Source organism: Saccopteryx leptura, chromosome 5, assembly GCF_036850995.1.
Source record: "Saccopteryx leptura isolate mSacLep1 chromosome 5, mSacLep1_pri_phased_curated, whole genome shotgun sequence".
Classification (NCBI taxonomy): domain Eukaryota; kingdom Metazoa; phylum Chordata; class Mammalia; order Chiroptera; family Emballonuridae; genus Saccopteryx; species Saccopteryx leptura.
This window is the reverse complement of record NC_089507.1, coordinates 215,308,702-215,336,375: the sequence shown is the minus strand read 5'-3', so window position 1 is coordinate 215,336,375 and position 27,674 is coordinate 215,308,702. Positions and strand designations below refer to the sequence as shown.

The 27,674-nt window shown below is 51.7% G+C and overlaps 1 protein-coding gene and 1 long non-coding RNA gene across 3 annotated transcripts in view; both read right to left on the bottom strand.

Annotated features, from left to right (window-relative positions):
- The window catches only part of LOC136405121 (uncharacterized), a 249,628-nt gene that overhangs the window by 164,621 nt on the left and 57,333 nt on the right, over positions 1-27,674 (bottom strand). The gene's annotated exons all lie outside the window — the stretch shown is intronic.
- On the bottom strand, positions 7,499-13,544 carry LOC136406304 (beta-defensin 119-like). 2 transcript variants are annotated; one of them, XM_066386268.1, is made up of 2 exons: positions 13,370-13,544; positions 7,499-7,750 (listed from the first exon to the last, which is right to left on the bottom strand). In XM_066386268.1, exons 1-2 carry the CDS (start codon positions 13,425-13,427, stop codon positions 7,584-7,586), a joined length of 225 nt encoding a protein of 74 aa, XP_066242365.1. In that variant the 5' UTR covers positions 13,428-13,544; the 3' UTR covers positions 7,499-7,583. The 2 variants fall into 2 exon arrangements, with proteins under 2 accessions (XP_066242365.1, XP_066242366.1); XM_066386269.1 differs by lacking the exon at positions 7,499-7,750 and adding an exon at positions 11,946-12,259.

The window sequence follows — 27,674 nt, the reverse complement described above, 5'->3', positions numbered from 1 at the left end:
CCATGGTTGCTGGCTTGAGCCCAAGGTCGCTGGCTTGAGCCCAAGGTCGCTGGCTTGAGCAAGGTGTCACTCGCTCTGCTGTAGCCCCTCAGTCAAGGCACATAAGAGAAAGCAATGAGTGAGCTAAGGAGACTAAGGAGCCGCAACAAAGAATTGATGCTTCTCATCTCTCTCCCTTTCTGTCTGTCCCTATCTGTCCCTCTCTCTGTCTCTCTCTGTCTCTGTCACACACACACAAAAAAAAGATTTTCTAATGTAGGATGATAGTTTAAATTCAGTGTTTAAACCCTACTTGACCATGATGTATTTTAATACACTGTTGAATTCAGTTGATGAATACTTTGTTTAGGATATTTCAATTAGGCCCTGGCCGGTTGGCTCAGCAGTAGAGTGTCAGCCCAGTGTGTGGATATCCTGGGTTTGATTCCTGGTCAGGGCTTACAGGAGAAGTGCCCATATGCTTCTTCACCTCTCCCCCTCTCACTTCTCTCCCTTTCTCTCTCTCTCTCTCTCTCTCTTCCCCTCCTATAGCCATGGCTCAATTAGAGCAAGTTGGCCCTGGATGCTGAAGATAGCTCCATGGCCTTTGGTTTAAGCCCTAAGAAGAGCTCCATTGCTGAGCAACAGAGCAATGCCCCAGATGGGCAGAGCATCGCCCCCTAGTGGGCTTGCCGGTTGGATCCCTGTTAGATCACATGTGGAGTCTGTCTCTGCCTCCCCTACTCTCACTGCATTTTTTTAAAAGGATATTTAAATTTTATATTTATAAAGGAAATGGACCTATAATTTTTTTGGTTTTAAAACCAAGATGCACTATCCTCATAAAAATGACACAGGCAGCTCTCCTCCCCGGCTACCCTCCCGCCTCCAGCTAGTCTCTGGACATTTCGTGTATAATAGACACCACACAGGTCTTCTATGCAAGTAGTAGAACTCGCCTTTAACTTCTAGGGTAACAGCATTATTTGCAATAGCCAAAAAAAGTGGAAGCAATCTAAATATCTGCTGATTGCCCTGGCCAGTTGGCTCAGCGGTAGAGCATCGGCCTGGCGTGCAGGGGACCCGGGTTCGATTCCTGACCAGGGCACATAGGAGAAGCACCCATTTGCTTCTCCACCCCCACTCCCTCCTTCCTCTCTGTCTTTCTCTTCCCCTCCCATAGCCAAGGCTCCATTGGAGCAAAGATGGCCGGGCGCTGGGGATGGCTCCTTGGCCTCTGCCCCAGGTGCTAGAGTGGCTCTGGTCGTGGCAGAGCGACGCCCCCTGGTGGGCAGAGCGTCGCCCCTGGTGGGCGTGCCGGGTGGATCCCGGTCGGGCGCATGCGGGGGTCTGTCTGACTGTCTCTCCCCATTTCCAGCTTCAGAAAAATACAAAAAAATAAAAAATAAAAATAAATAAATAAATATCTGCTGAGTGGTGAATGGATAAACAACATATGGTATATACATGCAATATAATATTATTTAGCCTTTAAAAAGAAGCAAGTTCTGACACCTGCTACAGTGTAGATGAACACTGGAGACTGAAAGCCATGTGAGATAGGACAGTTACAAAAGGACAGACACTGTGTGATCCCACTCATGCGAGGCTCTTCGGATAGTCAGAGTCACAGAGACACAAAGTAGAATGGTGGTTGCCAGGGGGATGAGAAGGGTTTTTTTGTTTGTTTGTTTGTTTTTGTATTTTTCTGAAGTGAGAAGCAGGGAGGCAGAGAGACAGACTCCCGCATGTGCCTGACCAGGATCCACCCGGCAAACCCACCAGGGGGCAATGCTCTGCCCATCTGGGCCCTTGCTCCCTTACAACAGGAGCCATTCTAGCACCTGAGGCAGAGCCCTCAGTGCCCGGGCCAACTTTGCCCCAACTTGGCTGCGGGAGCGGAAGAGAGAGACAGAGAAGAAGGAGAGGGGGAAGGGTGGAGAAGCAGATGGGCGCTTCTCCTGTGTTCCCTGGCCAGGAATCAAACCTGGGACTTCCACACGCCAGGTCGACATTCCACCACTGAGCCAAGCAGCCAGGGCCGAGAAGGGTTAATTTTTAATGGGTGCAGAGTTTCGGTGTAGCAAGATAACCCCCACACACACACCTACTGAGTCAGAATCTGCAAAGTTATCTACATGATTATTGCGCACATCACCGGCCTCAGCAACCCAGGCCTGACACTTGAGCCAGTGAAGCTTCCCAGAGAAGAATACCTACATTCGATGACCTCAGGTCCTAGTAATGTCCTGTTTCTTCATCAGAATGGGACATGAGTATTCCTGTCATTATTATTTTCTCAAATATACAGATATATTTTATATTTTTAAATATACAGATACATTTTATATACTCACTTGAATGTCCATGTCGCAGTAGAATGTGGTCAAGAAAATTTAACCACGTGGGGTACGGCCAGTGCAAATCACTCAGTCACGACGACAGCAAGATGAGCTTTAAGTGAGTGGCTTCACACAGGCCCAGGTGGCTTCATTATCACTTGCTCCCTTTTCTGCGTGTGTGACTAGCAAGTCTCTTTTTATTTATGGTAAGATTTCTCTCACCTTCACACTATTTAAAAAAAAATTGGCAGATAGGTAGCTGGGAACATGTATTTTTAGAAACATGGTATTTACCCGCCTTGAACTTGGGTTTCTCACAGTCTCAGTCTAATTATGACCCGTGAGGTTGTGACAGGGTGACGGACATGCAGTTGCGTTTGTGAAATGGAGGGCATCGGTAACCTAACCTCAGCGGTCTTTCCTTTTATTATTCAGCCTATGGGAAAAGGTGCTGGAAAAACTTAGGGAGCTGCAGGAAAGGCTGCAAAGATGATGAAGACATCAAGACAGCATGCAAAGACGGTCGAGTCTGCTGCGTCCTGGAAAAGAAAGGCGAGGGGCCAGCGACCTCTCGCCCGGAAGAACCCAATCCCACTTTTCACCAAAGTCAGATGAATTACTTTTTCACAAGAGTGTAAACTGTCCCCCGGACCAGATAACTCGGTTGACTGGAGCATCCTTCCGATACCCAAGGGTTGCGGGCTTGACCCCTGGTCAGGGCACATAGAGAATACAGATTCGTGTTTCTGTCTCTCTCTCTCTCTCAAATCATTAAAATTAAATTTAAAAAAAAGAAACATATGCTGACTCTGACTTTCAAATGCACGTCATGCATACAGGAAATGAAGGTTTTGACCAGCGACTAAACACTCAGACGTCTCTCCTGCAAGCTCATCAAAGCTCACGGCTTCCTCTCAGCTGTCACTCACCCCGGTCCTCAGAGTGATGGACAAAACCATCCAGATAAAACACTGCGAACACCACCGTGACACCCTCTGTGCTCCATCAACGTGTCATTCTAGAACAGCAGGGTATGGAAGTCCAGAAATTCCCAAAGCTGTCAATGATCAACTCCTCGGGGCTTTTCTTGAAATGTCTGATTATTTCCACAAGTTTTAACCCATTTTTAGTGCCACCTTTTTGCTCATGACCTATGCACAGCCTGCTTCCCTTAGGTACGTATTCCAACCCTAATCTTTCCATTTGCCCTTCTGTCTTCTTAACAAGTGGTTTGGGATACCAGAGGTATTCCTGGTGTCAGTCCCACCTCTAGGTAGCAACATAAATTGTCACCATCAAAATTCTAAATCCTTGGCCCTGGCCAGTTGGCTCAGCAGTAGAGCATCGCCCCAGCATGTGGAAGTCCCGGGTCTGATTCCTGGTCAGGGCACACAGAAGAAGTGCCCATCTGCTTTTCCACCCCTTCCCTTCTCACTTCTCTCCCTCTCACTCTCTCTCTCTCTCTCTTCCCCTCCTGCAGCCATGGTTCAAAAAGTTCAGGTTTGAGCAAAGTTGGCCCTGGGCTCTGAGGATGGCTCCATGGCCTTGGCCTCAGGCCCTAAAATAGCTTGGTTGCCGAGCAATGGAGCTGTGGTCCAGCCGGGCAGAGTTATCGTCTGGTAGGGGGCTTGCCGGGTGGATCCCAGTCAGGGCACATGCAGGGGTCTGTCTCTGCCTTCCTGCCTCTCACTTCATAAAAAATAAAATAAAATCTAAATTCCTACATTTAGGAGACTTGCTTCAAGGATACTAAAAGCTTTCTTTAGAGCAGCAGACACCTCAGGCTCCGAAGCCCTGTCTTGTCACTCACTGCAGGAGACCGCCTGGCCCAGGCCTGAGTTCTGAGAACTCCTGTTTGTCGCAGTCGCTTCCCAGCTGGTGTACAAACTGCTGGAAAGTTTGTACGTGGCCTTGACCAAGCCTCAATCACACAAGGGAACCTCCAAAGGCAGGCCCCTTCACTGTGGGTGAAAGAAGGACCATTGTGTCCACCTGGTGACTGCGAGCTTCCTTTGTCTCTCTGAGGGCATAAAACTATCAAGTGTGAGTTGGTTTTTACAAACACGGTCACAAGAATGTAAAGCACAGCATAGGGGATATAGTCAGTAATACTGAACAACTCTGCGTGGTGCCCAGCGGGGTTGCTTCACAAATGGTAAATGTCTAACCGCTATGCTGCACACCCAGCAGTACGAACATAAAATGATATGGAATGTCAGCTGCAATTGACATTTAAAAAAATTTTTTTAATTTAAATATCTTCGCATCCGGTGCCCTATCAGCGCGGTCCATCCACATGGCTCTAGCACACACCTCATTGCTATAAATCTTCTTATCTTGGCCTTTCTGAGACCCGGACCAACCCACCGGTTAACCCAGTGTCCCTGGCCATGAATCACTCTGGATCCACAGAAATCAAAACTCAGTTTCACTTGATTTAGCAAATGCTTCAGTTACAGCCTTCAGAAAAGCACCTGGCTTCACTTGACCGTTCTTCTTCACTCTTTTGCAAGGTCAAGGATGCTTGATATGGTTAAATATATATATATATATAATTATACAGTGTGTCCGTAATGTCATGGTGCACTTTTGACTGGTCACAGGAAAGCAACAAAAGATGATAGAAATGTGAAATCACCAAATAAAAGGAAAACCCTCCCAGTTTCTGTAGGATGATGTGGCAGCATGTGCGCATGCGCAGATGATGACGTAACACCGTGTATACAGCGGAGCAGCCCACGGCCATGCCAGTCAAGATGTGGACGGTACAAAGGAAAGTTCAGTGTGTTCTGTGGCTTGCTAAATTCGAATCTGTGACCAAAGTGCAACGTGAATATCGGCGCGTTTATAACGAAGCACCACCACATAGGAATAACATTACTCGGTAGGATAAGTAGTTGAAGGAAACCGGCAATTTGGTGGAGAAACCCCGTTCTGGTAGGCCATCAGTCAGTGACGAGTCTGTAGAGGCTATACGGGATAGCTACCTAAGGAGCCCTAAAAAATCTGTGTGTGAGCCCACATCAAACTACACTGAATAGGTATGAAACTGGGAGAGTTTTCCTTTTACTTGGTGATTTCACATTTCTATCATCTTTTGTTGCTTTCCTGTGACCGGTCAAAAGTGCACCATGACTTTACGGACACACTGTATATATTATATATATATGTATGTGTGTGTGTGTGTGTGTATAATTTAAATGTTATTTTAGATACTTTCATGGGAGGGTATATTTGGGTTTTAGACCATTATTCTGCCAAAAACAAAGGTCCAGAACCAGCACTTTTCTCCAGATAGTGAGCTCTGTTGTGGTAGGGGGCTGGAGGGCAGCACAGAAGCAGGGAGAAGGGAAGAGAATTGTCAAAGGATGACACTGTCGCTTCATGTCTAAAACCAAAATGATGGAATGATCGCTTTCTTAAATAAAAGAGAGCCACGCCAGTCAGGCGTAGGCTCGTTCAGCAGAGCAAAGAGCTGAACTTCTGTAGCCTTGGAGAGGGGGGAAGAAACATCTTAAGGGAGTGGTGCCGGTTCCAGCTGTGGGGACAGGTTGATGACGTCTTAGAAGCGTGTATCGCGAGGCGAACCCAGAGCCGGGAGGCTGACTTGCGGCGCATCATGCTGCCACCGATGGTTTGGCTGGCAGAAGTGTGTTCCCTGAAGCAGGTGGCCCCTGGTCCGTGGGAAAGGGTTAAAACCATTCAAGGAATTGTCCGCCTTTCTCTAGGAATGTGAAGAGTTTTTATTGTCACAAGAGAAGAGACACTTCAGGGGAACATCCCGAGGCAAATGACAGAGGAACTCTGAAAGGTAACAGAGGAGGAGAAGCCCCAAAGTGAGGAGGTAAACAAAGAAAGAAGTCACAGAAGCCGACCAAGTTCAAGTGTTCAAGGCGGGCATGGACTATGGTTGAAATGCTAACAAGATGGCAGAGCGAGATGTTAGCTGAGCAATATCCATGAAACTTTCTAACCGGGAGTCCCACTGGTGACCTTGGCCAGAACCAGTGCGATAGGACAAGCACAAAAACGAATTGTACCCGGTTGTGGAGAAGTGGAGAAAGAGAGAAAAGTAATCAGGGCCCTAGCCTGATTGGTTGGCTCAGTGGTAGAGCATCGGCCCAGTGTATGGAAGTCCCGGGTTCGATTCCCGGCCAGGGCACACAGGAGAAGCGCCCATCTGCTTCTCCACCCTCCTCCCTCTCCTTTCTCTCTACCTCTCTGCCCCTCCCGCAGCCAAAGCTCCATTGGAGCAAAGTTGGCCCAGGTGCTGAGGACGGCTCCATGGCCTCCGCCTCAGGCGCTAGAATGGCTCTGGCCACAATGGAGCAACGCCCCAGATGAGCAGAGCATCGCCCCCTGGTGGGCATGCCAGGTGGATCCCTGTCAGGTGCGTGCAGGAGTCTGTCTGCCTGCCACCGCCCCCCCCCCCCCCCGCCGCAGCTGCTTCTCACTTCGTAAAAATACAAAAAATAAAAAAAAGAAGAAGGGCAACAGCATTCAATGTTCCAGTTTCTTCCCCAATAATCTCCTAGTTTGAAATCTTGACAGGACAACGTGTTCTACATCATGATGGCTGGTGAGGAAGTTCTTCCAGGAGCTAAGATATATTTGTCTAAAGACCTTCACCCAAGGGATTAAGCAAAAAATAATAACAAATAAACCAACAACAGCCTGACAAACAACAATATGGTCATTACCAGAGGGGAAGGGGGGAGGGTCGGGGGAAATAGAATAGGGAAAAACGGGGACAAACAGTGATGAAAGGAGACTTCGCTCGGGTGATCGGAGTGGTGAACACACAGTGCAATATACAGATGATGTTTTATAGAATTGTACCTCTGAAGCCTACATGATTCAATTAACCAACGTCACCCCAATAAATTTAACTTCAAAGTGTTTTCAAAAGACCTTCACCCACTGCCCTGTAGATGTAACCCAGTAGTTCTGGTCCCCTTCAAATTAAGTCATGGCTCTCAGCCTTCCCTCAACGAACGCAAATACATTCTCTACCCATCTTCCCTGTTTCACCTAGATTCTTTTTCTTCCTGTCACTCGTCTGCTGGCCTTCTGTCTCACAGGGCTGGATCTGGCAGCGGACAGATATCTCGCCATGCAAAGCCCAATCCCCCCCCCCCTGAGATTTGCAATGAATGAAAAACAAGGGTGTTGGGAGCATGAATTTTAATGAGGGGTCTCAACAGCGGATTGGGGATAGTGATCGCCAACACTCAATATATTTGGTCAGCGGTTCTCCTGGCCTCAGTCACCTTTGTCCTCACCCTCTCTGCCAAAAATGTTTATCTTCATGTAGGATTGGAGGCAACATGGTTGATAGTTTCTGCAATAGAGGTAGGGATGTTCCGTCTTTTTGCAGGAAGTTCTACAGACTCCCATGTTACCCATGCATTGAAGGGTGTGACGTCTGCCTGTCCAAAAAAATTTAAAAACACAAATAGTTAATTTCCACTGAGCAGTAACATAGATAGGATGAGTTGGGAAGCATAATAAAAACCTAAGGGGCTAAAACAACGTTACTCCACCGTTCTCCTACTAGAATGACCAAAATCTGGAACACGGAAAACACCAAACGCTGGCAAGAATGTGGAGCCCCATGAACTCTCATCGTTGGTGGGAATGAAAAGGGGTACAGGCACCTTGGAAGATAGTTTGGTGATTTCTTGCAAAACTAAACAGACTCTTGTCATACAAACCAGCAATGTCATGCCTTGGTATTTACCCACAGGACTTGAAAGTTGACATCCACAAAAATTCTGCACACAGGTGTTTATAGTAGCTTTCCTTGTAGTTCCCCCAAATTTGGAAGCAACCAAGATGCCCTTCAGGCCTGACCAGGCAGTGACACAGTGGATAGAGCATCAGACTAGGACATGAAGGACCCAGGTTCGAAACCCCGAGGTCTCTGGCTTAAGCGCGGGCTCATCTGGTTTGAGTAAGGCTCACCAGCTTGAGCCCAAAGGTTGCTGGCTTGAGTCCAAGGTCACTAGCTTGAGCAAGAGGTCACTCGCTCAGCTGGAGCCCCCTAGTCAATGCACATATGAGAAAGCAGTCAATGAACAACTAAGGTGCTGCAACAAAGAATTGATGCATCTCATCTCTCTCCCTTCCTGTCTGTCTGTCTGTTCCTATTTGTCCCTCTCTCTGTCTCTCTTGCTCTGTCTCTGTTATACACAAAAAAAATGTCCTTCAGTAGGTGAATAAATAAACTCTGGCCCCTACAGACAATGGAATATTATTTAGCAATAAAGAGTGATCAAGTCCTGAACAGAGACAAAGGAAGTTGAGTGCATTTGCTAGGTAGTATGGTGAGTATGTATATATATATTTAATTCAGTGAGAAAAAAGGAAGCAGAGATAGACTTTCTGCATGCACCCTGATTGGGATCCACTCAGCAAGCCCACTAGGGGGCAATGCTTTGCCCATCTGGGGTGTTGCTCCATTGCTCAGCAACAGAGCTCTTCTTAGTGCCTAAGGCAGAGGCCATGGAGCCATCCTCAGTGCCTGGGGCCAACTCACTCCAACGGAGTAATGGCTGTAGGAGGGGAAGAGAGAGAGAGAGAGAGAAGCGAGAGAGAGTGAGGTAGAAAAGCAGATGGTCGCTTCTCCTGTGTGCCCTGACTGGGAATCAAACCTGGGACATCCACACACAGGGCTGACGCTCTACCTCTAAGCCAACTGACCAGGGCCAATACTATTTGTTTATTTTTTGAAAAAGAAACTGCCAATCTATTTTCCAGGGTGACTTTATCATTTAACATTCTCACCAGCAAAGAATACAACATCCAGTTTCTCTGCATCCTTGCTGACATTTAGCGCTGTTGCTATTTTTAATCTTGGCTATTCTAATAAACATGTAGTGGGATCTCTTTGTGGCCTGAATTAGCACTTCCCTAATGGCTAATGATGCTGAACATCTTTTCATGTGCTTATTTGCCACCTCGATATCCTCTCTTCAGTGAAATGTCTTTTCATGGCTTCCTTCTCTTCATCCTTCCTAACACTGCCAGCAAGAGCCAAATATACTTGAGGCAGGGGCCTTCAACCCAGAAAGGCTCCCGCCCTGATTCATGCCCGAGGCATTAGCCATTTGTGCCCCCTACCCCAATCCTCTCATGCTTTCAAACGTGAATTCATCAATCTATTCACCCACTCAGGAAACGCTCACTAAGTAGCCTCTGTGCAGAGAACAGGCTTGACATCACGCATGTAGACGTAAGAAAGATGCCCGCGATGCGTGTGTTTGGGGGATTGGCGGGCAGGGGGCAGTGCCTGAAATAATTACACGCTAAGGTGATATGAGCCATACCTTCTTCAGAGGGACACTTTGTGTAGCCAATCAGAACTCACTTTGAGTCCCTCCCTGCTCTACCGGAATGTTGTGTGCCACCGCGCCCAGGGCCTAACACACGATGTCCATGGGAAGTGTTATTATGATGTTAAAAAGCAGTGAGCTTATGTGAAGGCTGCCATGGGCGTGGGCCTCAGGCCCAAGCAGCGACAGGCACGGAGCCTGAAAGCACGGAGTCACGCCTCTCTCGCCCCTGCAGGGGGCTGGGCGGTGGGCTGGGAGACGGGCTGAGAGCCAGAGCAGAACTCAAATTCCAGGCAGAGCCCTCACACCTGTGGGTCCCAGGGCAACACAAACGGAGCCTCATAAATCGTCTGCCTGAATATTTAACAGTTATGGATCAAACTCCCAAACTGAATACATAAAGTCTATCCTGTCGCCCTTTATGAAATAGCCCTTCCCGATCACCTGAAAGGCGGGATCTGAATTTACAGTTCTCCCGAGATCTACGCCGGAATATGGGAGCCCCAGGGAGCCGGCTCCGCCCACCGCCGCTGCTCTTCTAGCCCCCGCCCCCACACTGCGAGGAGTGTCATACCCACGGACACAGACACTCTGGCCTGAAACATCCAAGCTCTGCCACGGCCCCTGAGACACCTCCCCCCCGCCCAGGGGTGCACACACAGTGAACCTCGCCCTCCAGGGGTGGGCGGGAGAAAAGGCCCACCCGGCCCCTGGATTCTTTGGGTGGGAAATTGCAGGTCCAGCTATGCAGAGTATCGTCTAAGGCAGGGGTCCCCAAACTTTTTACAAAGGGGGCCAGTTCACTATGCCTCAGACCACTGGAGGGCCGGACTATAAAAAGACTATGAACAAATCCCTATGCACATTGCACATATCTTATTTTAAAGTAAAAAACCAAAATGGGAACAAATACAATATTTAAAATAAAAAACAAGTAAATTTAAATCAACAAACTGACCAGTATTTCAATGGTAACTATGCTCCGCTCACTGACCACCAATGAAAGAGGTGCCCCTTCCAGAAGTGCTGCGGGGCCGGATAAATGGCCTCAGGGGGCCGCATGCCACCCGCGGGCCATAGTTTGGGGACCCCTGGTCTAGGGAGTGGGGTGGGGACATGGGAGGCCACAGTTTCTAGATGAATCTAGCCCCTTGCCCTCCACGACCCCCTCACCCGATGGGAAGGTACATTGCCAGAGGAAACCCAGAGTAGGATCAGGATTAGAAGGGGGGGGGGGTCTCTCTTTCCAGAGTCCGACGGTGGGAACGTTGAATTGTGAGCAAACTGTCTCCATGGACCAGTGAACTCCTGCTCTCTCTGTGTCCTGCATCATGCTTTACAGAACGCTCCGTTCCCCAACCTCCCTGCAGAGAACACAGCGTCATTCTCTGTGTCGGATAAAAGGAGCCTAGAGAGTGGGTTTTCAGGTAACAATGCCAGGGAGGTCACCCCCAGAATCCTCGATATTCCCAAATCAGAATTCTTGAAAGCTACATGAGACCAGCTTCTCTCTCCCTCAGGGTCTAACACCAGTGGGAGACGCACAGCACGGATTCCTTAAATGCTTTAATAAATCCGTGAGCTACAGCAATCACTAGCGTTCACTGGGATCTTACTACCTACGGGGCTCTCCATTCCCTCACTTCATTCTGGCCGCATCCTGGGATCGAGTCCGTTGCGCCCATTTTACAGACCGGGAAGCGGACGTTCTGAGAGGTAGGTGTGCATAGAGTCTGACGGTGGAGAGGGGGCGGAGCCGCGGCAGGTGAATGAATAAAAGGATCCGTGAAAGAATGTAAACAGTGAATCGTAAAATCGTGGATACATTAGTAAATTCATGTATTTTTACCTTTTTTGTTTGTTTGTTTTTAGTGTTTGGAAACTTTGTGGTCCTTGGGGCTGTGGGCTCTTAAGCATCAAAAGGCATTTCAGTCAACTCACCCAGAAAGAGATACAAGAATCTGGGTTCTACTCAGATTCTTGTCCACCCTCAGCCTCCCGGTCCATTCACCCTCACGATGGACCAGCTCTCCCAGCCCAAGGGTTCTCCCACTCCGTAGGTATCTGCTGTGCCTTTAAATCTCAGCTTTCCACGTGAGCCCCTCAGTCCACACCTGACCCAGGAGCCTCTTCGGCGGCCGGACAATGCGGAGCGACCTTTAAGACTGTACCCGTCACTCCATTGCTGTGGCCCAGCCTCGGTGACGTCTCTCTGCGACCTGTGAACCCCTGTCTCGCCACCTCCTGGCCCTCGGAGCGTCATTATCTCGTGAGTGACTAGGCACCAGCATGCGGATTTGTGAGTTTTAATGGAACGTGGCAACTAAGAAACTTGACCCAGACAGAGTCACTTCCACTGGGCCTCCCACTCTGCGGCCACGTGTGGGGCCCTTCACTCGACCGTTGCGGTCGGCGGAGGAGTGGTCCAGGGGTGAATCCCGTCGATCGTGACCGGTTTCATTGTTAAGTAGCGACTGAGGACACAGCACCGTTTACGGTTGGGGCAGCGCAGGACGTTCTCCTCGTCATCTCTGCACACCAGCCGGCACCGTCCGTGCATCCAGCAGTGTGCTGCCTGCTCTGGGAACAACCGTGGTGAGTGGCCTTCGGGAAGACAGACAAGGGGAAGCAGAGACCGAGCAGGAAGACAGGGACAGGGCAGGGGGGGAGGGCTGAGTTAGTAACGCCAGAGCCAGTCCCAGGAAAGGGGAGAGAAGACCTCGCGAGGGGAAAGAACGGAGACAGTTGTTCCGAAATGGGGAATGACAAGGTTTTTTTAAAAAGCTTTTTTTTTTCTTTTCTTTTTTTCCCCAGACATCCTAGCCTTCTGCCTTCCTACCCCCAACCTCCTACTCCTAATGTTGGGGTCGGAGTCTGCCCATGGAACTTGGGAATGACTGAGAACAGGACAGGACAGAAAACACCTACCGTATTAGATCAAAGGAGCTCACCTGCCTTTCTGCAGAGCCAGCTCTCTGCCAACAGCCTGGCCCTCTCTCACTTCCCCTCCAGCCACAGCCCAGTCTCCAGTTTCCCTGAACCCCGCACCCACCCAGTTCAAACTCAAAGCCCAGTCCGATCTGAATTAGAAATCCCAGCCTTACCCAACTCCGTAACCCTTGAGCCCCAACTCCCAGCCCAACCCAAACCTAATCACCAGCCTCAGTTCTGAGCCGTAGTCCCTCACCAAGCTGAACCTCTAACGACCCCCCTGCACCATGCAGTATCGACTCCCAGCCTCAGCCCAACCCCCAACGCCAGCTCCACTCACCCCAAATCCCACCTCCTCTTCTTCAGCTCCCTCCCCCAAACCATCAGCGAAGCCTAACTCCTCACCTCCGGCTCAGCTGAACCTTCCCTCTCTCACCCCAACCCTAAGGTCTTTCTCCCCCATCACAACCCCCCCCAGACTTCAATCTCATCTCCCAAGGCCCCCAAAGTTCCCCAGCCTACACCCAACCCTTCACCCCTGAGCCTGCTCCCAAGATCCCACTGGAATACCATCTCGCCCTCAAGGGCCAGTGGCTCCAAACTTCTACTGTCCCATCACCTTGGCCAAAAACGCCTCTCGGGGGAAGAGATGTGGTTCTGAGGTGCTTATGGGAAAACCTCCCAAAGCCACGCGAAATGAGGAAAAGCTTCAGGCGCTGCCCACGGCGAGGAGGAAAGGGAAGAAGAGAAGTTCATGACCGGGACCCCAGATACTGGAGTTACCTGATACCACTGGTCCGATGGCCAGAAAAATGGCAAGAAGCAGGAATAGAGACTTCATGGCTGGCAGGTGTCCAGAGAAGGAGGCGGCCGCGTTGCCCAGGGATGGAGAGAGAGATCCCCGCCGTCGGGATGAGCCTCAGTGCCTGGCGGGGCCGTGGGCAGTGAAGTGTAGCGGCAGAGGGTTTATATGGGATTGGCCAGGCCGAAGGACAGTGTGGAGCGGATGTCAGCAAAGCACAGGATGAGCATGTGGGAACCTGGCCAGCTCCCGGGCTGGCGGGGCTGGCCCTCCTGGCAAGGGGACAAGCACATTAAAGCCGCTTGGCTTTTTGAGACCCCCAAGGGAATTATTTAGTGAATACATAAACACATATCAAGAGACATTTAATTTTGAAAAAGCAAAAACAGCCTCAGCTTTCTGACAGAAGGACACATACATGTCTCCCGTCCGGCCCTTGGGCTCGCCAGTCTCGCTCCCGGCCAGGGAGTGTGCCCTTCCCGCGCGGGCGGGCGGTCTTGCCTTCAGACTCCCCCGGGGCTGCCTTGCGCTGGGCATTTGGTCTCTCCCAAATGTCACCTCCTCAGAGAGGCTTGTGCTGGCCACCTTTGATGACAATACTCCCACCTGCCGTCCTCTGTATCATAATAACTTGTTTTGTGACCTTCACGGGTTCATCAGTTCTTTTGAACTTTATTTTCCGTGTGTGACCTTTGCCCCTCACGTCAAACTGTCAGAAACCAGCCGTGAAAGCCCGGCGCCCATCTCACCCAGCCAGTGCCATTAGAGGATAATTAAGATATTAATTCCCCCCACCCCCGCAACGAGTCCAAAGGGCCCACGTCGGTTTCTTTCTCTTTTTTTTTTTATTTTTTATTTTCTTTGTATTTTTCTGAAGCTGGAAACGGGGAGAGACAGACAGACTCCCGCATGCACCCGACCGGGATCCACCCGGCACGCCCACCAGGGGCTACGCTCTGCCCACCAGGGGGCGATGCTCTGCTGTGACCAGAGCCACTCCAGCGCCTGGGGCAGAGGCCAAGGAGCCATCCCCAGCACCCGGGCTATCTTTGCTCCAATGGAGCCTTGGCTGCGGGAGGGGAAGAGAGAGACAGAGAGGAAGGAGAGGGGGAGGGGTGGAGAAGCAGATGGGCGCTTCTCCTGTGTGCCCTGGCCGGGAATTGAACCCGGCACTTCTGCACGCCAGGCCAACGCTCTACCACTGAGCCAACTGGCCAGGGCGGTTTCTTTCTCTTGTGAGAGTCTGGGCGAGCCATTTGAGTGCAGCAGTGTCCCCGTTCAGCAGGGGCAAGAGTCCTCCCTGATGGATGCTCTGCTGTCCTCCTCGGTCACCCTCATCTGAGGACCTGGGGGGGGAGGGGAGGCTGCTCCGTTTCCACCGTCAGGTCCCCATGGCAGCCGTGGGGGAGGGGGGCGGAGAGAGAGGGAAATCGAATGTACACCTTTCCCCCTGAGGACCCCACTCAGTGGAAGCAACACAGGGCTTCCACTCCAGGCCATTGGCCAGGGAGCGTGCAGGAGGCCATGCCTGGCTGCAGGTTAGGCTGGCAATACTTTCTTTATTCTGGGAAGCCACAGCCGGCTGAAATTCAGGGGTTGTGTTACGAAGAAGCGTCTCGGGGGGCCCAGACCGAGGGGAGGGTTCTGAGGAAAGGTGTTTGTAAAGATGCCGGGAGAGGTAACATTGTCTCAGCTGAGGGGAACTACAGTGCGTATAATCAGAGATACTGAAAATAGAAGAGAGAGAAGGGTTTGTTGATAGAGAAAAGTCCCAGGGAAGCAGAAGGGGGTGGAGTCAAAGAATTAAATGGAAACACTGGAACTTCAACAGAGAGAGCTCTCTTTTGAGAAAAAAGGGATGTTTTATAGAGTGATTGCATAGCACTGTCCTTAAAACGTCAAATGTATGTCAAACAGTCCTGAATTCAAATCCTGCCTCCGCTACCATGTGGTTTCCATAGATTTTTATCTCTTTTGCGGTCTATCATCCGTACCCACCTTCCCATTTTAGGGAAATCCTCTCCCCATAACAGTCTTGGGGAGGGGCAGTGCCAACTCCTGAAGGTCAAATGCTTGTTTTCCTGCCTCTCTTGCAGCTAGGATGTGAGCCCAGGGCAAAGGCTCAGCCAATCAGATGCCCCCATTCTGTCTTTTGAATCATGCGTTCACGATTCCAGGAAGCAAGAAGAACAGTGGAGGAATTATTTCAGCAAAAGAGCCCACAGTGACATCCAGTGTCCAGAGGCAGCAGAGAAGCAGAACAAGCAGGCGTGGAGTGTTTTTTTTATTTTGAATTCCCCTTGGGCAGCACTGTAAACCTCTCTGTGTTCAACTTCACACCTGTTTCCTCAGCTATCTCATGGGAGTAATAATAGTGCTTACTTCACGGGGCTGTTAATGAGGACCCAATGAGTGAATACACTCAGAACGCTACCTGACACTGAGTGACAGCTATGTAGGTATCCACTGTTATTCTTGCAATAAACCAGAAATTCCCGACCTGGAGATTTCAGGCTCTACCTTATTACAACTCTTTGCAATATTTCATAAGCCCCTCTTACAAATCCTTACATACACAGGGTGCCCAGGGAGGGAGAAATGGCCTTGACTGAGATAAGGAAAAGTTGAAAAAAAGATAGTTTAATTGCTATAGCGCTTTTATGTTTGGGTGCCTGGGTTTATAGTTATTGCATTTTGTTTATAGGCACTTGTGTGTATGTATGTAAATTTTGGCCTATTTGTTTATGCTAAAATTTTGTGTATCGTTTGTGTGCATGTATTATTTGTATGTATTTTGTGTATTTGTATATGTGTAAGTCTGTTTATACTCGCATGTCATTGTGTAATTAGTGTATGGGTGTATGTTTGCCTATTTTGAGCACGTATCTGCACGTGTGTTTGGTCTTAGATCATCAGATGCCACGATCAAGAGCTCTGTCTTGTTTAGCGCGTTTGTCCTGTGTTCCCCTTGAGCCTCTACATCAGGGGCCCCCAAACTACCGCCCGCGGGCCGCATGCGGCCCCCTGAAGCCATTTATCCGGCCCCCACCGCACTTCCAGAAGAGGCACCTCTTTCATTGGTGGTCAGTGAGAGGAGCATAGTTCCCATTGAAATACTGGTTAGTTTGTTGATTTAAATTTACTTGTTCTTTATTTTAAATATTGTATTTGTTCCCGTTTTGTTTTTTTACTTTAAAATAAGATATGTGCAGTGTGCATAGGGATTTGTTCATAGTTTTTTTTTATAGTCTGGCCCTCCAACGGTCTGAGGGACAGTGAACTGGCCCCCTGTGTAAAAAGTTTGGGGACCCCTGCCCTACATTCTAGGACTCCGGCACATGGCAGAGTGGACCGCGTGGTGATTTTTCGGTTAGTCTGGGAGAGTGAAGCCAAAGCGAAGGAAAGTGCCTGAAGAGGGAGCAGGGAGCGGAGCCGCCCAGGTGGTCAGTGAGAAGAAGCCGCTGTGAGAGAGGAGGCCAGTGGGGAGGAGAGCGGCGGCCTTGATCTGAGAGCCAGCTTGTCCCCCGGCACATGACATCCCCTGGGACCTGCCAAGACCAGAACAGACTGTAACCTCCTCCTCTGTAATGCCTCCTACACGGGTACAGTCCCGCCTGGCCAGTTCTCTGGTCTTAGAAATCTGAAATCTGTGTGGTTGCATTTCTAAGTTCTTAAAGGAACAACGACTCCCTACAGCCTGAATGCCACAGTGAAGTTGGGAACTTGTCATCAAGTTCCCAGGTGGGTCCCACGGAGGCCCAGTACTTTTAATTTAAAAAAAATAATAAAATGTATTGGGAAACATCAGTTAATAACATTAATTCATTTCATCCATATAGCTTTTATTTAAAAAAAATTTTTTTTTTATTTTTTCAATTACAATTGACATTTAATATTGTATTAGTTGGCCCTGGCTGGTTTGCTCGGTGGTAGAGCATCAGCCTGGTGTATGGATGTCTCGGGTTCCATTCCCAGTCAGGGCACACAGGAGAAGTACCCATCTGCTTCTCCACCCCTCCCCCTCTCACTTCTCTCTCTCTCTCTTCCCCCCTCCCACAGCCAAGGCTCCATTGAAGCAAGTTGGCCCCGGGCGCTGAGGATGGCTCCATGGCCTCCGCCTCAGGCACTAAGAAGAGCTCAGATGCTGAGCAACAGAGCAACGCCCCAGATGGGCAGAACAACGCCCCCAAGTGGGCTTGCCAGGTGGATCCCAGTCGGGGTGCATGTGGGAGTCTGTTTCTGCCTCCCCTCCTCTCACTGAATTAAAACAAGAGAAGAAAAAATAGTATATTAGTTTCAAGCATATAGTATAGTGATTAGACATTTATATAACTTAGGGAGCAATCAGCCTAGTAAACCCTGTGCCCGTCTGACACCAGACGTACTTGTTACAATAGTGTAGAGAGGAAGCGAGAGAAGAACAAGAGAGGAGACAGCACGCACTCATCGTTTCGGAGAACGAGGTGTCCAGCTTCCGAGAAGAACACAGGAGGTGAGCAGGGCAGTGTCGAAGGCTCCTGGAGTTTGGAGGCCCTGAATTTCTGGCGAAATCTGCGAGGCAGTTAGACTATTTTCTCCCAGAATGATCAGCTGCTAAAATGTGCAAATGGAGAAGGCAAGCAGGTGGCAGGTTACAGGCCACCAGGCTGGGAATTTGACGGATGGAGAGCTCACCGCGTGGAACATGGGAGTCGGGAATCCCTGCGAAGGGAAGCGTTCCAAGGCAAGATGGTGACTTCCAGGCTGAGAAAAGAGGGAGGCAGAATGACCTCGGGGGACTGAGATGACCAGCGGGAAGGTGGGGGGGGGGTCAAGGGCTTCGTTTCCATTTCAAGAATAATTCACTGGGGGGGGGGGGGTTTGGAGCAAAGTGGGAAGGAGTATCTTCATTTTTCACACTCAGAGTCTGAAAGGAGAAAATCACGGGGTGAGACCTATCTAGATCTGACTCACATTCGCCAGGAATCGAATGTATTCTAGACTCCACACTGGGCACTTTCTTGTGTGTTATTTTATATCATCTCCACGGAAACCCTGTACCTTGGGTCAGCTACATCCCCATTTTAACTTTTTTTTTTTTTTAGTGAGAGGTAGGGAGGCAGAGAGATTGGCTCCCACATGCACCCCCAACCAGGATCCACCCAGCAAGTCCACTAGGGGCGATGCTCTGCCCATCTGGGGCTGCTGCTCTGTTGCTCAGAAACTGAGCTACTTTTTTAGCTCCTGAAATGGAGGCCACAGAGCCATCCTCAGTGCCCAAGGCCAACTCACTCGAACCAACGAAGCCACAGCTGCAGGAGGAGAAGAGAGAGAGAGAGAGAGAGAGAAGGGGAGAGGGAGGGGTGGAGAAGCAGATGGTCACTTTTCCTGTGTGCCCTGACTGGGAATCGAACCCGGGACATCCACACACCAGGCCAGTGCTCTACCATTGAGCCAACTGGCCGCAGGGCACATCTTCATTTTACAGATGAGAAAATAAAGCAGAGAGGATTAAATGGCTTGTCTAGGGTCATGCAATTGATAAGTGATCAAACAAGGAGTTGAACCCAGATCTACTGATCCTGAATTCAATGCTCTCCCTTTGACAACTTCGGTGATACTGGACACCGAGGCCGGAGGTTTTCATCCAGAATGTGCACTGGGAACGGCTAAGTCGAGCCACAGGCTGAGGCCAGGCCCAGTCTTCTCATATGAAGGGACCAGCGAGTAGGCAGGCGGCTCTGAACAGAACTTTCCAACCCAGGCTGAAGAAGCTCGTTCTTTTTGATTAGGCGGACAAGTAGCAATGGTTGGAAATACTGGGGCCCATGACCCAAATCACGAGGCTGGCAATGGTAAAGCCCTGATGTCCAGGATCCGTCCTGGAAAAGGACTGGCCAGCAGTCCAGTAGCCGGTGGCCCAACTAGGGGAAGAAGAAGGAGAAGGAGCAGGAATCCACACAGGGTCTGACGCCAGTTCTCTTCACGAAGACTTCTGAGACGCCACCCTGCAGTCCCTGGCGGGACAGAGCTGCCCGTGCTGCCAGGGGGGAGGGGCAGCCGTCAGGGTGAAAGTAGAAAAGGGAGAAGCCGCAGGCTCAGGAAGGGGGCTGGCGGTCGGGACACGCTCTTGCTTGCCTCTCTGACTTCCCCTAAAGGACCCAGAAATGGAGCCCCATCGCCCGCCTCGGCCTTCTAGCTCTGGACTCCAAAGCTGCGCTGCCCTGTGCAATAACCACTAACCGCTTTCAGCTAGCTGAATTGAAATGCAGATGAAATTAAATTAAACATTCGGCTCCCCGGTCATACCGGCCACATTTCAAGTGCTCAGGAGCCACGTGTGGCTAGCAGTTCCCAATGAGGGCAACCCAGATAACCAACCCGTCCAGTGGTGCAAGGAATTTGTGTTGTGTTAGTCTAGAAAACAAGGACCAAACAGATAGAATGAACATTTCTTTTGTGTATGTGTGTGTGTGTGTGTGTGTGTGTGTGACAGAGAGAGACAGAGAGAGGAACAGATAGGGACAGACAGACAGGGAGAGAGATGAGAAGCATCGATTCTTCGTTGCGACACCTTAGTTGTTCACTAATTGTTTTCTCATATGTGCCTTGATGGGGGGCGGGGGGGGGGTTTACAGCAGAGCAAGTGACCCCTTGCTCAAGCCAGCGACCCTGTGCTCAAGCTGGTGAGCCTTGCTCAAACCAGATGAGCCCGTGCTCAAGCAGGTGACCTCAGGGTTTCGAACCTGGGTCCTCCGCGTCCCAGTCTGACAATCTATCCACCGCACCACCACCTGGTCAGGTTGACCATTCCTTCTTTATACCACCTGGGACCAGGCGTGGGAGCCCACAGGCCAGGAGCTATGCCCGAGATTAAGAGTGTTAGCACCCGCCAGGTCCTCCTGTTCTTCTCAATGTACCCACCCGCTTTTCTCCCTTCCTAGTTATTTCGAAGTGTAACTCAGCGGAACAGCCGGACACAGACAGGATACAGCCGAGAACGGTTTAATAGGGCAGTGGGACCCAGTGATGTCAGACTCAAGGTCAAGTGAGAGCCGTCAGCCTATAGCATATCCCAGCTTCGACTTCACCCTGGAGGTCTTCATGTCGGGAGTCACGAACCGGTTCACGCAGCACTTAAAGTCAGCGTTGCACCAACCGTGGTATCTTTCATCCTCTTGACACCTGATTCTGCACTTTCCCGGACCTGGACCCACGCACCTCAGGACTGAAACGAGAAAGGGAAGGAAGGGGCGAGCTTAGTCTCGAAATACAGAGGAAGGCTAGGGGAAGGGGCGGCCAAGGTAGAGAAGAGAGTAGGGAGGGAAGTGAGGAGGTATGTGAGCAAGAAGGCCTCGTCAAAGGCATCTTCCAGGTTAGGAGGAGTCTATAGGTCCCTATCCTTTCTTCTTCCCAGGCACAAGCTCCGAGTCCTCCCCACTCAGTGGTCCGGAGCCTACCAGGCAGCCTCCCCTGGCCAGATCCCTCGGGGGAAGCTAGAGGTCTTCCTCTCTGCGGGGTTTCATCTCACCCATAGTCCAATGTTCCTAAGTGTCCGGTATCCATTTAGTCACCTTTTCCTCTTGTCCTTCAGTATCTTTTCTGACCATATCCGTGAAAAGGGACAGGAATCTCAAGTTCACCCATCGGGACATCGGCAAGTCCTGTAGGGTCTCTATGGAGCTCCCAAGAATATCACACTTCCTCTTCCACGACATCCGGGGGTTTTGTTGCTGGTCTTAACCAGCCACAATAATAATTAGGAATAATTGCTCCTGGGAACTGACCACCTTAAAGGAGCCCAGATCCATTGAGGCTGCCCGAGAGAGTGGGATCAGAACACTCAATCAGCAAGTCAAGATCCATTCTCATGGAGGCAATGAGGGAGCCAAGTTCAAATCCCCCGGGGACTGTTTTGGAAAAAGCCCCTATGGCCTAAGTCTCTCTCCTCCTTGTTCCCTGCCCCTCACGTCATGTTCAACTTCTTTTACACCAACCAGAGAGACCGGTTCGCGATGTCAAGTAATGGCACCAGAAAGATCAGTTGGCACCAAAGAACGCAAACATTCCCTTGGCTGACGAGGTCGTCCAAAGGCCTCTGGGGAAACTTCTAGGCCTTTCTCCCAGACCAAGCTATCCGAGCCCCCAGCACTCCCTGAATAGGCACTAGGTTCCCTGACCCTCTCCCTCTTGGGAGAGAAACTGGTTACCTGTGGTGACCTGAGCCAGCAGCAGGGTAAGAGTCAAAACCAGGAGAATGAGCTTCATGAGTGCTGAGAGACAATAAGAGGCTTCCAGGCCAGCAAGTCAGACAGAGGTCTCCGTTCTGGGCGGTCCAAGCTGGTATTTATTCTCCAGGGAGCATGGGCGAGCCCTGGTCAGTGAACCCCAGAAAGGGAAGTCATTTCAGATGAGATAGGCTGACAGGTCATCAACCACACTAGTGGAGTGGCCAATAGCCAGATACCTCGCCCACTTCTGCGCTCCGGGGGGGGGGGGGGGGGGGGGCGGGGCGGGGCGGGGGGGGGGATTGAGGGGGAGAGGAGGCCTTAAGAAAGCATGGCCACCTTACATTGTTCCTTCTCATGCTTCCAGTGGACGTAGCCCTTCTTGGCCAGCACCCTTCCAGCCCCTTCTCAGACTTCTGCCGCCCACCCCAGGTTATTCTCTGCAGAGGAAAGAAAATCCCTCTGCGCGTCTCGTCTCTGTAGTCTTTAGGGGCGGGGGGGGGGGGGGGGGCGTCGGAGGGTGATGGGGAAAGAGGGTGAAACTACTGACCACAATAAGCTTGGAGGCTTTTCTGGCTTTCTGTTACATCCTACCCCTCTGGCTCCTGCTGCTACATGCAATCAGCCACGGGGGTGGATACGCTGAGGTTTTTGTCTTCAACTTGTTTGAAATGATGTTTAACAATCTATCACCAACGCACATAAGCTTTGGAACCAAAACAAATCTGGATTAAAAAGCATCACTTTGGGCCTGGGCCATTTGGCTCAGCAGTAGAGCATCGGCCCCGTGTGTGGATGTCCTGGGTTCAATTCCCCATCCAGGCACACAAGAGAAGTGCCCACCTGCTTCTCCACCCCTCCCCCTTCTCACTTTCTCTCTTTCTCTCTCTTTCTCTCTCTCTCTCTCTCTCTTCCCCTCCTGCAGCCATGGCTCGATTAGTTTGAGCACATTGGCCCTGGGCGCTGAGGATGGCTCCATGGAACCTCTACTTCAGGCTCTAAAAATAGCTTGGTTGCAAGCATGGCCCCAGATGGGCAGAGCATCGGCCCCAGACTGGGGATTGCCAGGTTGGGGCACATGCAGGAGTCTGTCTCTCTATCTCCCCTCCTCTCACTTGGAAAAAGTAGGGGGGGGGAGCATCACTTTGTCACTTATGAACCAAGCGACTCTGAACAAGCCCATGTCTCTCGACCTCAGTGTTTTCTTCTCCAGTACGGAGACAACGGTGCTGACCCCAGAGACTTGCAGCGGAGATGAGGCCACGCTTGTGCAGCACGTGGGCCAGCACCTGCCGTGGTGGAAGCCCCTGACGACTGGTAGCTACTGTCATTTACTAGGAATTGTCACTGTCCTTGACTCTGGGAATGTTTGACTGTTGACCTCTCTCTTCCCTACAGCTCTCCTGACCATCCTGCCATGTCAACAGGGTCAATATTTAAGACTGTCAGAGAGGCAGAGACCCCTCTGCTCACTGTGCTCCTCCAAATCCAGGTTGACAGTTTCAAAGCTTTGGGCCTCCCGTCTGAGAGTGCTTCCCCACCGTCCACGCCCAAGGGCAGGTCTGCCTCCTCTGGGCCTACAGGGGACACAGAGCGACTCTGAGCGCTGGTGACAGAGGTGATAGGGAAGGTCCCCAGCGCCTTATCGGAGCACGCTTCCGCGCTCATCCCTGCCCCCGCTGTCCCCCGGCCTCCCCGAGATGCCTTCCCTCGCTTCTTATCTTTTCTGTTGCCCAAACGTTCTGGAGGCCGCTTCTCCCCCGAGTCCTTCATTTCATGTGTCCACTTTCCCAGGAACCACCCACTGCTCTGCCCGTGCCGGTCCTTCTAGAACGCCCTTCTCACACCTCCCCCTCCGCTTCCGAAACCCCCGGGGCCCTCTGCAGCCTCCCGCGGACGGGGGAACTGAGGCGCCCGGGAGGCGGCGGCAGAACTCCCTAAAAGGGTTTCTGTCCTTAAAATGCTTCCAGCTTCCTTTGGAAAGTGAAAAGCAAGCATTTTAAAATAAACTTTATATCCTTCCCAAAACGCTCGAGAAGCACTTGCTAATAACTAAATCGAACCTTGATCAAGTCCCTCCCGTGTGCAGGTACTTCCACTGAGCCCCAGAACTGCAGAGCAGGGCAGGGTACAGTCCCCTCTCTCCAGATAGACCAAGGGACGACGCAAATAACGAAGGGAAGGATCTCGGTGGGTTGTAAGAACAAAGACGCTTCACATTCCCTGCAGGTGGGCTGGAGACACTGCTCCATACCTTCTCACTGTGGAGCCCAGAGGGACTGAATAGCCACTCAGCTGTTGCTCATCCCCGTGGCAGAAAAGGAGAGCTCTGGAGGGTCTTGAACTGGCCGTGATGTATACGCCCTGACCTTGCAAGCAGCTCAGACCCCCGCTGGCTACAACCGTGGCCTGGCCCCGTGCCACCACAAGAGGGCCACAAAGAGCAGTTCTACCCCAGACCTGAATGCAGAAAGCCGGAAATACTTGATGCATAGCAGCACTGACCTCTAAATAGGCAAGCATAGCGGTCAGGCAAAATAGCCACATGAATGAACACAATACGAAGTAGCCTGTGATGAATCAAAATTTTTTTTAAAAAAAGAGAGAAATATATTGCAGTAGAATGAAATGTGGGGACAGTCACCAAAGGTGGGTCAGAGAAGGCTGCATGTAGGACCTTCTCTGAACCTCGAAAGCAGAGATTTCAAAGGCATGGTGGGGGGGGTGAGAGCATATTCCAATTGGGGAGCAGTGCGAATGGAGCGGTGGGTGGTTGAAATGTTCGTAAGCCGCTTGGAAACAATGAAAATACTGCCTGGCTCCAGCTGGGTGTCCCGGCGCTATAATACTGGAGAATGGCATAGTGATAAGGTTTTGAAAGCCCTTGACTGCAAACCTTACATACTTAGACTTGGGTCTCGGGGCAAAGTCAGGGAATGGAGGGAGGCAGCTGTGACTCCAGCAGCAACCCCCATAGCCTCTCAAGACGGGTGCCTGAGCCCACGTAGGAGTCTGGTCGAGGCATTCCTCGTCTCCTGTAGTCACGTCCAGTGATTCCCACAGTGATTCCTGTGACCATCCCTCTCCCACCCCGGCGGACAACCACAGCTTCATTATCTGAGGAGGCTGCTAGAAGGGTCTCTGGATAGGGGGGACAAGGGACACGATGCTATTGAGAGCAGGAATATTATACTGAACGCAGAAGAGTTAAGTGCAGTTATATGTGTGTGTGTGTGTGTGTGATGTTAAGGCCCAGCGCAACACGCAGGGCTGTGGAGGACCCCTTCCTAAGGAAACCCAACCGGTCTCAGAGGAAATACCCGAAGACACAGATGACACTGGGTGTCTTCATCTGTCTGGGTTGCTGTAACAAACCACCGTAGACTGCGCGGCTTAAACCATCAACATTTATTTCTCAAAGCGCTGGAGCACAAAACGTCTGAGATCAAGGGACCAGCAGATGCCGCGGCAGGTGGCAGCCCACTTCCTGACTCATCTCGCTGGGTCTGCGCAGAAGTGTAACGTTCTCTACCCTTGGCTTTTCATTAGAGAGATTCAGATGAGTGCAGTCCATGTTTCCATTTCTACTGCCATGGTCCAGGAGGCATGGAGATGGTTGCAAGCCTATATAGTCAGACCGGGGTTTGCTCCCGGCACCTCCTCAGGTTAGTCATGTGACATTGGGTCAACCACCTCACCAGTCCAAGCCTCGTCCTTACGATAAAAGTGATGATACATAACCTCTACCTCTCAGGTTAGTTGAAAAGGAACAGAAGAGGTCGTATGTGTGCAGGCTCGGTTTCCTCTGTTGTACATAAAAACCCTTCCTTCCCCGCGCCTCTCCCGCCTGAGTTTGATTAGTTATACTAAGACACAGACACCGGAGTCAGCCAAAGGGTTTTTAATGAAACTCGGGAACCCCTGAGGTCAGACTCAGGGCACCCTCGGGCTCCGCCTTCCGGCTGATTGCGCGAACACATCCGGATGGAACTTGGGCCTCACGCAGCACAGTTTACCGCTCCGGCAGAAGATGTAGACCTTCTCGTGCTTGGTGCATGTCTCCCGGCAGGCGCCGCGGCGGTTCCAGCAGGCTTCCGCGCTGCCTGAGACGGGAGTGGGGGGGGGGGGGGACGGGACAGATGGACAACCAGTCCCGAGGGGAAGAAAGTGAGTCCTGGCTTGAGAAGACTAACAACCTGGCCAAAAGAGGGACCAGAGAAGGTGGAGGAGCCCGCCCCTAGCTTGGTTGCCATGCCAAAATTTCAGCGTGTCTGTGTTGCTTCTTCAACCTGATTTATTATTTCAAATTGATAAACAGGCCAATCGAAACCAACTGGATGGAGCCCAGTCGTTTCCTGGGAACATCACAGAACTAGTGTTCGGTGGGCGAGGGTCTAACCCGGGACCTGAGGCTCTTGGCTCTGCCCCAGGTGAGCGGTGTTACCCACAGCCGCCTGCCAGCCCAGCCGCCCAGGCCCTGGGGTGCCCTGACCGAGACCCACTCTCCACCCCCACCTCCCTACCCCCCCCCCCAGAGGTCCAGGTTACCTGGAATGACCTGGGCCAAGAGCGCCAACACAACCAAAGTCAGCAAAAAAGGCTTCATGATGACTGCAGGGAGCCCAAGGAGAGGTCTCAGGTCTGGCGAGGGGACGAGCAAGTGGACGAGAGCTCTGGACTCTCTGCTTGCTCTAATCAGCTGGGACGCTATCAGCTGGGTCCCTTACACGTGCCCTCAGCTGCCCACGGGTAGAACCTCCCCTGACAGCCGGCCTCCCTCAGCTTCTCAGTGACTACCCCCACTCCCCCGCGCCTGCCGATCACACCCCAAGCCCCCGCACCCCCACACCCGCCGATCACACCCTGCACCCCAAAACCCTGCACCCACCAATCACACCCTGCACCCCAAACCCCCGCACCCACTGATCACACCCCTGCACCTCCTGCACCCACTGATCACACCCCTGCACCCCAAACCCCCGCACCCACTGATCACACCCCTACACCCCAAACCCCCGCACCCACTGATCACACCCCTGCACCCCAAACCCCCTCACCCCCCACACCCACCGATCACACCCCTGTACCCCAAACCCCCGCACCCACTGATCACACCCCTGCACCCCCTGTGCCCACTGATCACACCCCTGCACCCCACGCCCCTGCACCCACTGATCACACCCCTGCACCCCACGCCCCTGCACCCCCCACGCCCGCCGATCACACCCCTGCACCTCCAAACCCCCGCACCCACCAATCACACCCTGCACCCCAAACCCCCGCACCCACCAATCACACCCTGCACCCCAAACCCCCGCACCCACTGATCACACCCCTGCACCCCAAACCCCTGCACCCACTGATCACACCCCTGCACCCCAAACCCCCGCGCCCGCCGATCACACCCCAAGCCCCTGCACCCCCACACCCGCCGATCACACCCTGCACCCCAAAACCCTGCACTCACCAATCACACCCTGTATCCCAAACCCCCGCACCCACTGATCACACCCCTGCACCTCCTGCACCCACTGATCACACCCCTGCACCCCAAACCCCCGCACCCCCCACACCCACCAATCACACCCCAAGCCCCAAGCCCCCGCACCCCCCACACCCACCGATCACACCCTGCACCCCAAAGCCCCGCACCCACTGATCACACCCCTGCACCCCACGCCCCTGCACCCCCCACGCCCGCCGATCACACCCCTGCACCCCAAACCCCCGCACCCACCAATCACACCCTGCACCCCAAACCCCCACACCCACCAATCACACCCTGCACCCCAAACCCCTGCACCCACTGATCACACCCCTGCACACCAAACTCCCGCACCCACCAATCACACCCCTGCACCCCCTGCACCCCACACCCCCACGCCCGCTGATCACACCCCTGCACCCCCTGCACCCACTGATCACACCCCTGGCCTGATCCATCTCCCTCTAACCACCTTCACCTTTTAGGAACTGGCAGGGAGAAGTCACACAACAGCCAGAGGGGTTTTAAAAAGAAAAAAAAAAGATTGTCAAGCCCTTGTTATAACTCAAAACCCTCATGACTCCATGTCACGCA

What these genes read in the sequence shown, in the direction of transcription:
- LOC136406304 (XM_066386269.1), bottom strand. Translation starts at nt 13,427, where the DNA reads ATGAAGTCTCTATTCCTGCTTCTTGCCATTTTTCTGGCCATCGGACCA. An exon ending in CATCGGACCAGTGGTATCAG is followed by an intron (nt 12,260 to 13,369) that starts GTAACTCCAGTA and finishes GTCTTCCCGAAG; the next exon opens with GCCACTCACCACGGTTGTTC.